The sequence below is a fragment of the Columba livia genome, chromosome W, assembly GCF_036013475.1.
Source record: "Columba livia isolate bColLiv1 breed racing homer chromosome W, bColLiv1.pat.W.v2, whole genome shotgun sequence".
NCBI lineage: Eukaryota > Metazoa > Chordata > Aves > Columbiformes > Columbidae > Columba > Columba livia.
Genome location: NC_088641.1, coordinates 10,543,014 through 10,556,190, shown reverse-complemented (window position 1 = coordinate 10,556,190; position 13,177 = coordinate 10,543,014). Strand labels below are relative to the sequence as shown.

Below are 13,177 nucleotides of genomic sequence, written 5' to 3'. Positions count from 1 at the left end.
TTGTGAGACTTGCAAAAAAATAAAGAAATTCAACCTTCCACCCTCTTTTAATAATTCAAAGAGAGCTCCTGAACTCCTTAATAATAATAGAAGATAAAAGAGACAGGAATAGTAAATAATAGTAATAGTAATAAGGGCCCAGTCCTACAGTCCATCTGCAGTTTTGTCTGTTGTTTATAAATACCCACATATTTATACATGATCTTATCTATTAATATGCAGTTCTGGGTCCCACATCTGAAGCTTCGCCTTGTCTTCCCCCATTTCAACTTCTAACTTCTTTGCCTTTTTTTTTTTTTTTGCAAACACCTTCTGTAATAAAATTTTATGTCACTTAACTTATGGCTTCAATGCTTTATCCACCTATGCCAGTAAAGACTACACAACTGTCCAGTCTGCTACATATATAATTCCAGGCTGTTTTCAACCCTCTATGAGCTACAGTAAATATACAGAAAATGCACAAATATTTGCAGTTATTCTGGATATATATTTAAGAGTAAATAAAATACGAATGTCTCCCTGTGGGAAAGCAAGATGTGCAGTTCCAGGCACCTGGATGATAAAGGAAGATCAATACTAACATGACCATCTGGAAGGTCAAAGAAATAATACTAACATAATTAGATCATAGCAAAATATAAAGGGCCTTAGACAGATTATGTTGAAGTACGTTTCTCATAATTGTAAAGAGTTATAGCCCAGATTCGTGAGAATGGTATCTTGGGCTGGATGACCACCCCTAAGTGCATGGGATGTGTGAATGTCCTTGGGCCTGGTCTGTGAATGAGTGGAACGTAACTGAAACAAACATAACGAGTACGGTGTGTTTTTAATAACAGTTATTGGAAAAACATCTTATGTAACATCTTAGTCCAGGCCTGTATCTGTAAATCCTATAAATTGTCAACAGCTAATAAAGAGAGTCTCAGCCTGGCTCAGCTCTCTGCTCTGCCCGGCTCTGCGCTCCTTCCTGAACAAGATCTCTGTCTGTGCGTGCATCTTTGTCTGTGTCCCAGTGTGTGTCGTTTCTAATCGCCGCACTCCCCATTTCTGAATTTTCCTGAAGTGCCTGCCAAATAATCATTTACAAATAAAAAAAAAAAAAGGGAAATTGTAACAAGATTTGAGAAGCTGACTTCAAGCTGTTATTAACATCCAATTTTTAGAGCTCACATTTCTTATTAAAACAGATAAAAAATTAGATTGGTTGGGGAACAGCTTGCGGAACTCAACTTCTCTTTAAGAAATATGCCATATTTGCAAAGCAGTCTCGCAACGCTGTTGTGCGCCAGACACATACAGCTACTTCTACTCTTCAACTCCAGCTGCTGAAGGAGGGTCAGGATGGCAAACAGTGACTTTTCCGAAAAAAAAAAAAAATGGACCAGTTACATAAGTCAGTCACAGTTATCTTTTAAAACTGCCATAGGAATTTGAATAATTTTAAGCACTGCCTGACAGAAAAGGAAGGGGGATTTTCACTGAGAGAATGAATGGCTACAGGATCTCCAAGCCCACATCTGTTTTGGCCTTGGAAAGAGCTCTTTTTATTATGAATTTTTAAGTTAATTAACAAATTGAGAGTACGAAGCAAACACATGCGCTTATAAATTATTGTCTCTGGCACAGAAAATACTGGTTTTGTTTTAAGACTCTCTTTACCAGGTTTAGTTAATAAATTTAAGTCCATCTCACATGGAAAGGAATTTCAAGGATAATTTCATATTTCTTAATCTTATTAGGAAGGCACATCTTTAACTAACTCATAAATGTATTATGTGTATTAAAGAAACTGGAGAGCCAGAATATTCTGCAGAATGTTTTTGACAACTGAGCAGAAAAGCACAGCAAATACAACCATTAATTCTGGGTAAGATTAAGGTGGCCAAATCCTACCCAGACATACTGCTACAAATCTCTCTGAAAATAACGGGACAACTCTTGCTTAGAAAATGCACAGAAACCATCTGCAGAAAATAGCCCTTAAACGTCTTGCATTTCTTTATAGTCAGTTCATCTCAGAACCAGTCCCAAGACCTTCAGACACCAGAGTGGCTCGTCTCAGTTTACTTAATATATTTAAGACTCTTCACAAGAGTCAGAACATGCACAGGAGTAGGCTTTTTTGAAAACTAAAATTTACATTTCAATTTACCGTGAAGATAAACATATAGCTACCATAGCATCAATGAACACAAAACATTTGGAGTTTTAGAGAGAGAGGAGCTACAACATCTAAGTAAAAAGCAAAATATCACCATAATTTACTTTTAAAAATGAGCATGGATAGAATAATTTTCTACAAAACAAAAAATTATGTATTTTTTCCAAAATATATTTGCCACACTGCAGGACACTACTGTATTTCTAAAAATTCTCCAGTTCTTAAGGTTTGCATCTGCCTAGTATCACTGCTATACCCTCAGTGGTAATTATTTGAAAGTATAGAAGATAATTAGGTGCTATCCATTGGTCCACAACCTCGACCCCTCAACCACAAAATTTACAAAAATCTCAAACACAGATACATTTCGTCCTCACACACCATTGTTACAGCAGGTCTTATTATTAAGTATTTCTAAAAAATACCCTTTGGAATGTGATACGTTTGCAAATGTTTGTGATATTTCAATTGTTCTCTGCTATTATATAAGATTTCTATAAGATCCCATTTCTTCATTTCCACTCCTTGTACAACTCTTTCTCTCTCTCTCCCCGCTTGCCCTCTCTGTCTCATTTGACAGGCAAATTTGCAGACATTGCCTGAGGATAACAACCTCGTTTGACAGTCAATTAACCGTGAATAGTCAAAGCCAAGGCAGTTTGCATTACATAAATGGAAAATTAGATTTCCTTTTTCCCAAGAAACAAAACCCTCTCCTTAAGACACTGCAATAGACAACTTAGTATCAAAACTTCTAATCACGTCTTTCCCAACCCCCTTGGAGACATTTAGCAATCAGTAAAAGGTGGTTTCATTTAATTTGTATAATGTAATTTTTGTAAATGTATTATACATTTTGTGTAGAGATCATTATCATGGAGATAATATAAATGTTGGCATAGATGTCATAAAACACCTTTAATGTCTTCCTGACAGATATTAAAAGCAATAAGCTGTGATCCTTTTTAATGGAAGGTTTCAAAGAGAACATTTCAATTATTGTCATTTTATGCTTTTCCAGCCTGTTTCATAGTGTAACCTGATACGTTTCTGAAATTTCTGCTAAAATATGCCCAGCAATTAATAATCTTATTCCTATTAATGTCACTGCTTTCCACCTATTTGTTTTTTTCTCAGTTATATTTGCTTGGAATTTTTTTTTGTCTTTACCCTTGTACTAAATATACAGACATTTGATTATGAATTTAAGTCTCTGTCTCTTTATCCTCTATCTTCTTCTAAGCCTTACCTGCTATATCTCTCCAGAAGTCTCCTCCTGAAGGCTCTGAATCTGTGATGAAAAAATTATGCTTCTTGTTCTTATCTGAAATCCAAACAAAACACAGCGCTTAAAACAATTTTACCAGCAAAAAAACGCAAATCACTATCACAATCCAGAAAAAAGTAAATATATATTTGTATATTCAGCATGCAGAGATGTATTTTGGATGTGAATGAATATAATGCTAAATTACCATCACAGAGAGACTATTAGAATGTTTAATGGACTTTTTTAATTGAAATAATGGAAGTGATTTTTTTTTTTTAAATCAAGCAATAAAGAACAAACCTCAAAGAACTGTGAATTCCCACACCATTCAGTGAACAGGCAGATCCATGCCTGTACTCACCTGAGAAGGTGTCCTCTTTTGTAGACAAGATGATTTGATTACTCTCCTTGCTCTTCTGATTCTAGAAAAACAGAAAAGAGCGAAACATACAAAATAAGTATTGAAAATGAGCAGGAGTAGATACGCGGTTTTGGTTGGTTTATCAACAGCGAGCACAAAAAGCACCCAGGGAAGCAACATGGTGTGGAATTCCACCGTGGCATTTCCAAACACCTTCATGGAAGGATTAAATGTCTTGTTGGAAACTTGCTGGCAACGTGCAGGGTGGGTAAGGGCAGCCGGACCGAAACGGGATCTGGATTATTTTCTCTCGTGTTAATCTGGGATGAGGAGGTCAAGTCATCAAGCAATACCCACACACATTCTGACAGCCCACTGGTCAAGGCACCCACCGAATAAATCTGCCCTTTTAATTTTTGTTAGGCTCCAGGGCTGGCCTTTGGACACAGTGTCCAGGCCTGACGTGCTTGGCCTGTTGTAAAAAAACGTCACCATCAAAGCGGCTCCCCACAAGGATGGGCCTAGAGATCAAGCCTTCACCCCCTCTGCAGTGGGGGTTTGGGACAGTCTGCTTTTGCGGATGGGGAGGTGGGGTAGACCTGGCACCCCACAAGACCCCGGTGGGGGGTCTGTTCTGTTCTGACAGGCTGGCAGGTGTACGGCCCCTGACATGGCGGCGGGGGGTACCACACACCTGACATGGCAGCAGGGAGGGTACCTGGCTCTCGGTCCGCTCTCACCCCAGGGACCCCACCCGCCCCGGGGGGTGTGTCGGTAGTCGCAGGCAGCGGGAAGGGCCCTGACAGGGACATTTACATCTTTGTAGCTGGGCTGCTCCTCCAGGGAGGGATGGTGCGCCGGGCTGCTGCCGCCGCTGCCCGCCTGGGGCGGCGCGGGAGGTGGCTGCGCTGGGGCCTGGCCCTCCCCGGGCTTCTCCTCAGCGGGCGGCCAGGGGAAGGAGTCGGAGGCGGGGCGCTCCCGGCCGCCCTTCTCCGGCAGGCCCCGGGGGGGCGGGAAGCAGCCGCCGACCGCCAAGGGGTCTCCGCCAAGGGGCTCTTCCTCGCCCTCCTCCTCCTCTTCCTCCTCTTCGGGGGGCTTGTGCCCCTCGACGTCTACCTTGGGCTCGTCCTCCTTCTCCTCCTCGTCCTCCTCCTCCTCGCTGCTGTCCTCGCTGGCGAAGCTGCAGCTGGTGCCGCCGGGCGAGAGGAGGCGGGCGGGGGGGTACGGCGGGGGGAGCGGGTGCCGCTCGCAACCCGCCTCCAAGGGCGGCGGCGGCAGCAGCAGCTGCAGCGGCGAAGCGGATCGGGGCGGGCCGCCGCCGTGCAGCTTAGCCAGGCTCTCCGAGTCCTCCTTGCCGCCCACCGGTCGGAAGGCGCTGGAGTGGTGGTACCTGCCGCCCGCCACCTCCAACAGGTGCGGGTGATGCGCGGGGACCCGCACGCCGCCGCCACCCTCCAAGGCGCCGGGCGAGGCGGGCTCCGCGCCGCCGCCGCCAGAGGGCGACTCGAAGAGCGGGTTCCGCGCGGCAGCGGCGGCGGCGGGAGCGGGCAGGGTGCCCAGCCTCGCGGTCCCCGCTTCGCCGCCGCCGGGCTCCGAGAGGTCCAGGAAGGCCTGGCGCAGCAGTCCCGCCCCGTCGCTCAGCGAGCAGCCCAGGGCACCGGGGGGCTCTGGCGGCGGCTGCAGGTAAGTGGGTACCGGCAGCCCGCCCGGTGTGCGGGGCGGCCAGAACATGCAGAAAGGCGGGTAGAAGGCGGCGTTCTTCCTTCCCGGCCAGAAGAGCCCCGAGAGGCCGCCGCCCGCCGCGGCCCCTCCGCCCTTTTGTGCCGCCTCCCCGCCGAGGGCATCGGCCCCGCCACCGCCTCCCTCCTCCTTCTTGTGGCAGAGACCAAAGGCGGCGGCAGGGAAGCTGTAAGGGTGCGGGAAGAGCCCCCCGCAACCGGGGAACTTCTGGAGCACGCCGCCGAAGGAGCCCTTGCTGGGCATCGGGATGACCGGATAGCTCCGCGGGCTCTTGCCGCCGTGTGCCGCCGCCGCCACGGCCTCCTGCATCTCCTCGTCCTCCTCGAAGCGCGGCCGCTTCTGGTGCAGCTCGGGCGGAGCGGCCAGGACGTGCGGGTTCAGCAACCCGCCGCCCACCACGGCGGCTGCCGCCTTCACCGAGCCCAGCGGGTGGCAGGCGGCGGGAGCAGGAGGGGCGGGCGGCAGGGTCCGCTTGCGGCTGCCGCCGTTGAACATGGCCTTGACGTCCTCCCAGGCGAAGACCAGCTCGTCCTGGGGGCTTTTGTCGGTGAGCTTGAGGTGCCGGCGCCAGGAGTTGAAGTTGGCAGCGTCGGGCTGGGTGTACTTGACGTCGGGGGTGCGGTGGGAGTGGAAGATGAACTTGTTGGGGGAGAAGTACATGCTGCAGTAGCTGCACTTGATACACTTGGCCCGGGAGCTGTTGTAGCGGGCAGGGATAAAGCTGCCTCGGCAACCCCAGGCGCACTCATGGGACACGTCGAAAGCGAAGTTATCCGGCAGTTTGGGGGGCCGGTTCTCCCCCAAGAAGGATTTGCAGAGCCGCTCCGCCTCCCGTTTGGTGATCATCCCGCAGCGACGGGAGGAGATGGGCATGGCCCCGGCCCGCCGGAGGATCTCCAGCTGCACCGGTGTGCACTGCACGCAGGTGATGCCCAAAGCCACCCGCCGGTTGTGGATCTCGTTATAGCTGAAGTTTTTAAGGAGGGTGTTGGAGATCTGCGCCAGGCACAACCTCTCCTGCCCGTCGATGACCAAGGAGACGATGGGAATGCCGTAGAGGATCACCTGGCCCATTTGGTTGGGCTTCATGGCGGCGTGGCCGGCCCTCGGCTGGTTCATGGGGCCCGGCGGGTACGCGCTGGACGGTGAGGGCAGCAAGATGTCGGTGGGACTGGGCAGCGGGCTGGTCGCCATCGCCTCAGCGCCGGGAGGGCTGCTCTGCTCCAGCTGCGGGTGGGGAGGGGCAGAGAGACACAGCGCCGTCAGCCGGGGACCCACAGGGGATGGAGGGTCCCTGCCGCAAGAACCTCCCCCTCGAATCTCCAGTGGGGAGGCGCTACCCTTGGCGACCCCGGCCCCCCAAAACCCACCCTGGCCTCGTCGGGGGCGTGCCCGGGGCTGCGAGCATCCGCGCACCTCGGTTCTCCGACGTGCGCATCCCACCGCGGGTGTAAAGTTGGCGGTAAATGAGCGAACCGTCCCCGTTAGAAAGATGCCCCAGCCCACGGGCGGTTCATCCCGAAACACGTGTGTCCGCCGCCTCGTCCTGGAAACCCGCCGCTGCCCCGGAAAGACGCTCCGTGGGCACGGCACCCGCTCCATGCCTGTTAGCTCGGCCCGACGGCTTCTCCTTCCGCACCCCCAGGGACGGGGCAGCCGCCGCCTGCATGCAACAGGAAAGCGCGGAAAAGGACTGAAAAAATTAAAAAGTTTCGATGCTCTCCGCACATTCTCCCAGTCCGATGCGCCCTTTACCTCCGCGGCCGCGCTCTAGCCCTGCCACCGCCGGGCCCTCCTCCGGAGGCGCATCCCAACCTCCTCAGCCGCGGAGCAGCGCAGCCAGACGGAGTCTTGCCCTCGGTGCGGCGCGCACGGCGGCGGCTGCAAGCGCGGAAGCTCCGTTCCTCACCAGATGCGCGGCGGCCTCCCCGTGGGCACGGTGTCGTCAGCAGCCGGGGGGCGGTGAAGGGGGAGGGGGGTTCCGGCTCCCCCATCCCTCCCTCTCCTCACCGGGAGAGGATGCGGGCGCCCTGTCGGGGTCCGACCTCCCGCCGCCGACCCCCTGAGCGCTCCCCCGGTCCGATCCGGCTCCGCACACTGTTTCCCGGCGAGGGGACACCGAGCTCGGAGGTGGAACGGTTGAAGGTGGGATGCACTTTGGCTTTTTCTGCCTTTAAAAAAAAAAAATTTGTTTTTCCTCCCCACGATCTGAGCCCGATCGCTTCCAAGAAACTGAATAAGTTCGGCAGAAAAGCCGCGTCTTTTTGGAAACGGTTTTTTTTTTTAACGGATCTGTCCGAAATTACGAAAAGAAAAAAAAAAGAAAAAAAAAAAAAAAAAAAAAAGTTGATTTCTCGCCACAGCCGTGTCGTCAGCCGCATTTCCCTTCCCAAATACCTACACTGGAGTGGTTCTCCAAAACCGCTTTCAGAAAGATCCAGTCCCAGGTTCTTGCTCAAGCTTCCCCCAAAGGGCAACAGGGCGCAAATATGATTTTTTTTTTCTAATTGCTTTATGTTCCCAATTAGGAAAAAAAATAAACAAAACCTAGCAAATTATCTGCAGCACGGTTAGCCGCACCTGCCTCCCTTTTTTTTCCGAATGTGCAGCAAAAATGTAGATTTTTCACGATCTGTCCCCCAAAAAGCATCGGTAACCTCGTAGGTCCCGACCGCCGCGACACCTCCCCCACCCCGGTAGCCAAAACCGGTTACTCGGGTCCTTTCCAGCCAGAAAAACTGCGGAACCGGCTAAAACAACGGGAAAATGAGAAAGAAAAACTCCTTTCTAATTAAAACGGGGAGGACATCCGGACACTCGGGTGTTTCCTAATACCCCTCTAATTTTTTTTTTTAACAAAATTGTTCCATCTCTCCATCTTGCCAATACAGAACCTTTCTGCACATTTAGCCACGAAACTATATATATAAACTATATATATATTTTTTTTATTTTTTTTCCCCAGACATCACACATCCAGGCGAAAATCTCTTCGCCGACCTTTCCCAGGTCATCCACGCTAAAGCTCACCGACTCTCCGCTTTTTCTCCCTCGGGCAGCAAAACTGCAGAACCTCTCCGGATCGCTCGGGTCCTCGCTAACTTTGGGAAAAAAAAAAAAAAAAAAAAAAAAAAAAAAAAAAAAAAAACAACCACACCACACCTCTCCTTATTACTTCTGTCACTTCTTATTAAACCCTGCTTGCCCCCGTGCCGCTACTGTCAGACGGAGACTCCCCTCTTTTCCCCTCCCTCCTACTTTTTCCCGAGCATCTTTTGCACGGAGCCTCCTGTTTTCGTGTGAGCCTCACATCGGTGACATTTTAATCAATGCTTCCTACCCAGACTGACATGAATTTTACACTTCAAAACTCTCCTCCGCCAGCTAACTGATTCAAATTGTTTTATTGGTTAAACCTGTGTCACACATTGTATGATCTATTACCACGCCACGGAGAAAATTTCCCCTCCTGTCTTCGTTCCCTGGTCGGCACCGAGAGGGATGGGGGAAAGGTTTTTAGGGAGAAACCGCCTGTTCTTGCGGGCGATCGGTGGCTGCATCCCCACGGCGACCTTCGAGCAGCTTCTCGGCCACCCGGTGGCTTTTCCCCGACGATTCCCGGGAGAACCGGGGATGGACAACTTCGCCCCAGGCTCTGAGACTATCGTTGGAAAGAGGAGGAAAAAGCGGTTGCAGGAGGTGGAAGGGATGAGCGGGTTTTGCAAAGTGCCTTCAACGAAGCAAACATCCGAGCTCCGTCCTCGCAGCCCGGGAGAGGCTGAAAACACATGGTCGGTCCGGGGCAGTCGTTAACCGGAGTCTGCGTTTTATTTCGCGATGAATAAACGAAAAGCAAAACTAAATTTTTTTTTGTTCACCTGCTCGGTGCTATTGACTCCCTTGAATTCCGTTGGAAAAACTTAAGGGTTTCCTCAATTTCCTCTATAGGGAAAGTTGAAACCTATGGGGACTGGGTGTACTAGTCTTCATGGAGGGGAGGGCGGTGTAAGGGCAGGGGTATTGCCCGCAGCCGCACCGAGGGGCCTTGGCTCGGTGGAGCCCTCTGAAGCGGGAAAGTGGGAACAGAGACTGACCCGCACCAGCACCTTAGGAAAGCGGGGCGGGAATATGCCGTTCTCTACTTTGTGGGAGTAGTTGTTGTTGGTTGGTTGGTTTGTTTTTGTTTTGTTTTGTTTTGTTTTTTTTTTTTTTTTTTTGTTTTGGTTTGGTTTGGTTTGGTTTTGTGTGTGTGTGTGGTGTTTGGTTTGGTTTGTTTTTTTTTTTTTTTCTCCTGTTTAAACCTGTTGGGAAATCTCGTGGAGTAGCACAGGCATGGGGGGAGCTGGAAAGACTGCTGGAAAAAGGTCGGTCCACCCAGGGACCGGGCGGCTCCTGCAGATGGCCCCCAAGCGGGCGAGGCCCCCGCGGCTGCTCCGGCCACAGCCGACCCCATCGCTGTCCCCGCGGGCCGGCTGGAGCCCAGCCTGGACCCCATGCAAGGTGCATGTGGGGAATCCCGACTTGATGGGGAGTGTCTACACCCTTCCCTCGGGTAGCTGCAGACCTGGGCTCCTTTCCTGATACCGCCTTCAGTTACCGCTGTTCATTTCATTATTTGCTGTTGCCATTTGCCACGGTTGGGTTGGAGTCGCCTCCTGAAGGGAGAAGGTGGACAAACTTCTCCCAGAAGCCTGGAAGCGATAAATACAAGTCCTGACTCCTTTTCCCTCTTCCCTTCTCTTTCGCGATTCTGCCTTGGAGCAGCTGAATGAGAGGCGAGAGCAGCAGATCCTCTCGCTTCGTGTGAAAACGAGCAGCTGAGAACAGTGGCCAAGTTTAAACCACCCCAACCCACCCTCACGGCCTTTATTTACTTCCACAGCGCTTAAATATTGTAGCAGAGAGGCCACGAGGAGTAAGATAACCTCGGTGCGTTTCAAAAACCACAAATAAAAACACCCCCAACGCGGAACCATTCCCTCCTCCCACCCCTCCACATCCCATTGAAACTTGCAGCCGTGTAAGTAGCAGACACACAAGGTATCGTTATAAAACCGCTTCTCCTAATAAAATCTAGGCAACAAAGGAGGGTTTTAAAATACTTTTGGGTAGATTTCATTTGCACTGTTTGGTCTAGAGCGAAGCTCATTTCTAAGTTGCTGGTTTTTTGGTTTTGGTTTTTGATTTGTTTGTTGGGGTTTTTGTGGTTTTGTTTGGTTTTTTTTTGTTTGTGTTGGGGGTTTTTTTGTGTGTGTGTGTTGTTGTTTTGTTGTTTTTTTTTTTTTTTTTTTTTTTTAATTGCGTTTTATTATATTAAGCAGAAAGTTCATTTGGAATAGAGGTGGTCCCATCTGGAAAACCCCGGAGCTCATTTAGATCACATTGCTTCGGTCTTTTGTCTCTGCTCTTGAATAACCCAGCTAGACACAATAAAAGGACAGAGATCTACGTGGAATTTTTCAGTGGCAAGAGGACGCCTCGAAAAGAGGCGATCTTCTCCTGCCTCTCTAAAGGTACCGGGAGAGTTTAGGGATGGGGCATTTCTGGGCAAGCTGAAAACCAGCACGGCGGCTGAAGGGTAGGAACTGTGAACGGCATCTTTTGTCCCTTAACTTCTCAATTTAATATGCTCCGAGCGATCAAAAACCGAGGTGGTCCTCGCCGAAGGTACGTGCAGGACATACGGATACCCCCACCGTGGGAAGGCTGCTCGCCAGCCCTTCCCCCAGCATCATCCTCCCGAATAGAAACGGCACCAAAAAAAGATCCATTTGCTATTTTATTTCGACGTACGTGAAGCGACTCGCAACCAGAGAGGAGATGAGTGGCTCCGTATCCTGCTCCTCAGAGCTTAAAACCGCGAATGGGTTTATTTCTGTCCTGCCTGGGGATGGGGTGGCAAGGAGGAAAAGAGCTGGAAGTTTAGATGTGGGTGAATTAATCCCCGGGGACGGTGGGATGGAAGGAAAACAAAATCCCAAACGGAAAACGCCTCAGCTATTGATTTTTTTCCCCTTTTCTTTCAAACGCATAAATTAAAACACCCTGAACATCTTCAAGCAGAAACCAGCAATAAACTTCCACAGCAGAGAAACGAGGTCCCGACCGGGGTGGGAAGGGGACCAGAGAGCCCAAACTTCCCAGGGAAATGGGACGCCATCGGGCGAAAACTCATCACATCAGTAAATAATTCAATTTTGCATTTTTCAGAACCCAGTAACCTTGGGTGTTTTCGAAAGCAGATTGTACAAACAGGCAATTAAGATGAGCAATGAGACTTTCAGAGGAGATATAATGAACCAGCTTTAATTACTATATTGAAATTAAAAATGTAATATACAGATTTAAATTTATTTTCACCTAAATTGTGTATGAAATTATATGGCTTTTTCCCCCCTCTTTTCCCAGGCTAAGAAACGAATTGCCACCAAGCTCGCCATTAAAAAGTCCGAAGTACTTTCCAAACCCTGTTCCCCAACCCACAGTAATAATGATACATTTATCATTATTGATGACCACCCACTGATTATTGCTTTGTTGCAACTACTACAATCAGAGATTTCTTTATTTACTGTTAACATTCACTTAAATCCGGATGTTAATGACTCTTCTGAATTCACCAAAGAGTTTTCCGTTATATTTCAGGAGTAGTTACGGTTGGGTTTCAGAAACGGCATAAAAGAAGAAAAGCTGGGTGATTTGCTCATTTTTTCCCCTTCTTTTTAAAGGGCTGTTTGACAGGATTTATCTAAGTCGGATTTTCAACAAAGAGTTGCAAAAGCCTTGGCAGAACGCACGTACTTGACTGTAGCTAATTATGTATTTTATTATAGTAGATTCATTCATTATTGATAAATGTTTGCAGTAACTTCCTGCTATGTAGAGTTGTATTTTGTGAGGGATAAACAACCTATGAGGATTGTGATTGTTTGGCTTTTACGCTCCTGCACTCTTTGACAGTTCACATCATCCACTTAGGGGGCTGGCTCATCACCTTCTCCCTCTCTACACCCAAATGCAACTTTTCCACTGCTGCATCCCTCTCGTCCCCTCCTCCCTCGCCATAATTTCAGGATAATGTTAAAATAAAGTTACTTGCAAGAAGGGTATTCTACTACAGGCACACTTTCTGTAAAGCCAGCTCTATATAGGCGTTTCCAAAGGGTTATATAGACCGCTATGAGCTCCTGCTGCGGGGCAGCCGATGGGCAGGAGCTGTGCAACAAGCAGGCAGCCTGTCAAGTAAGGGTTTGGGGGGAAAGGGCTTTCCCGAGGGCTCCCTGCTTCGGCTCCAGCTCTCGGACTCCCAAAGCCCTGGGAGTCCAGACAGTAAAAATTTATATATATATATATATATAAATTTTTATTTTAAATCTATTGTTTTCCCCTGTTTTTAAACCTCGGAGCCACCGACAAAGCAGAGGAGACGCCTCTCTTCAGGCTGACGGCCACCTCTTATCCCATCTCTCCCCCAAAATCAGCCCCTTTCCGAATGAGAAGGGTCTCTCCGGGTGGGAGCTCTCCCTCCGGCAGGACGCGGAGCGCTGCACGGGCGCGGTGCTAAGCGGAAAGCTCTGCGCACCCACCTCCTTGGGGGCCGCGAAGGTCCCCGCTTTGGCCTTGGGGACCAGCCAATCCT

The 13,177-nt window shown here is 49.3% G+C and overlaps 1 protein-coding gene across 1 annotated transcript in view; it reads right to left on the bottom strand.

Moving 5' to 3' along the window:
• The window catches only part of LOC102087867 (SKI family transcriptional corepressor 2), a 29,739-nt gene extending 22,987 nt beyond the window's left edge, over window positions 1–6,752 (bottom strand). The window contains exons 1-3 of the mRNA XM_065044830.1: window positions 4,615–6,752; window positions 3,799–3,859; window positions 3,417–3,491 (exon numbers count right to left, since the gene is read on the bottom strand). Of these exons, the coding sequence (XP_064900902.1) occupies window positions 3,417–3,491; window positions 3,799–3,859; window positions 4,615–6,732 (2,254 nt within the window). The 5' untranslated portion in view covers window positions 6,733–6,752. The remainder of the gene's footprint in view (window positions 1–3,416; window positions 3,492–3,798; window positions 3,860–4,614) is intronic.
• Window positions 6,753–13,177: the final 6,425 nt, after the last annotated feature.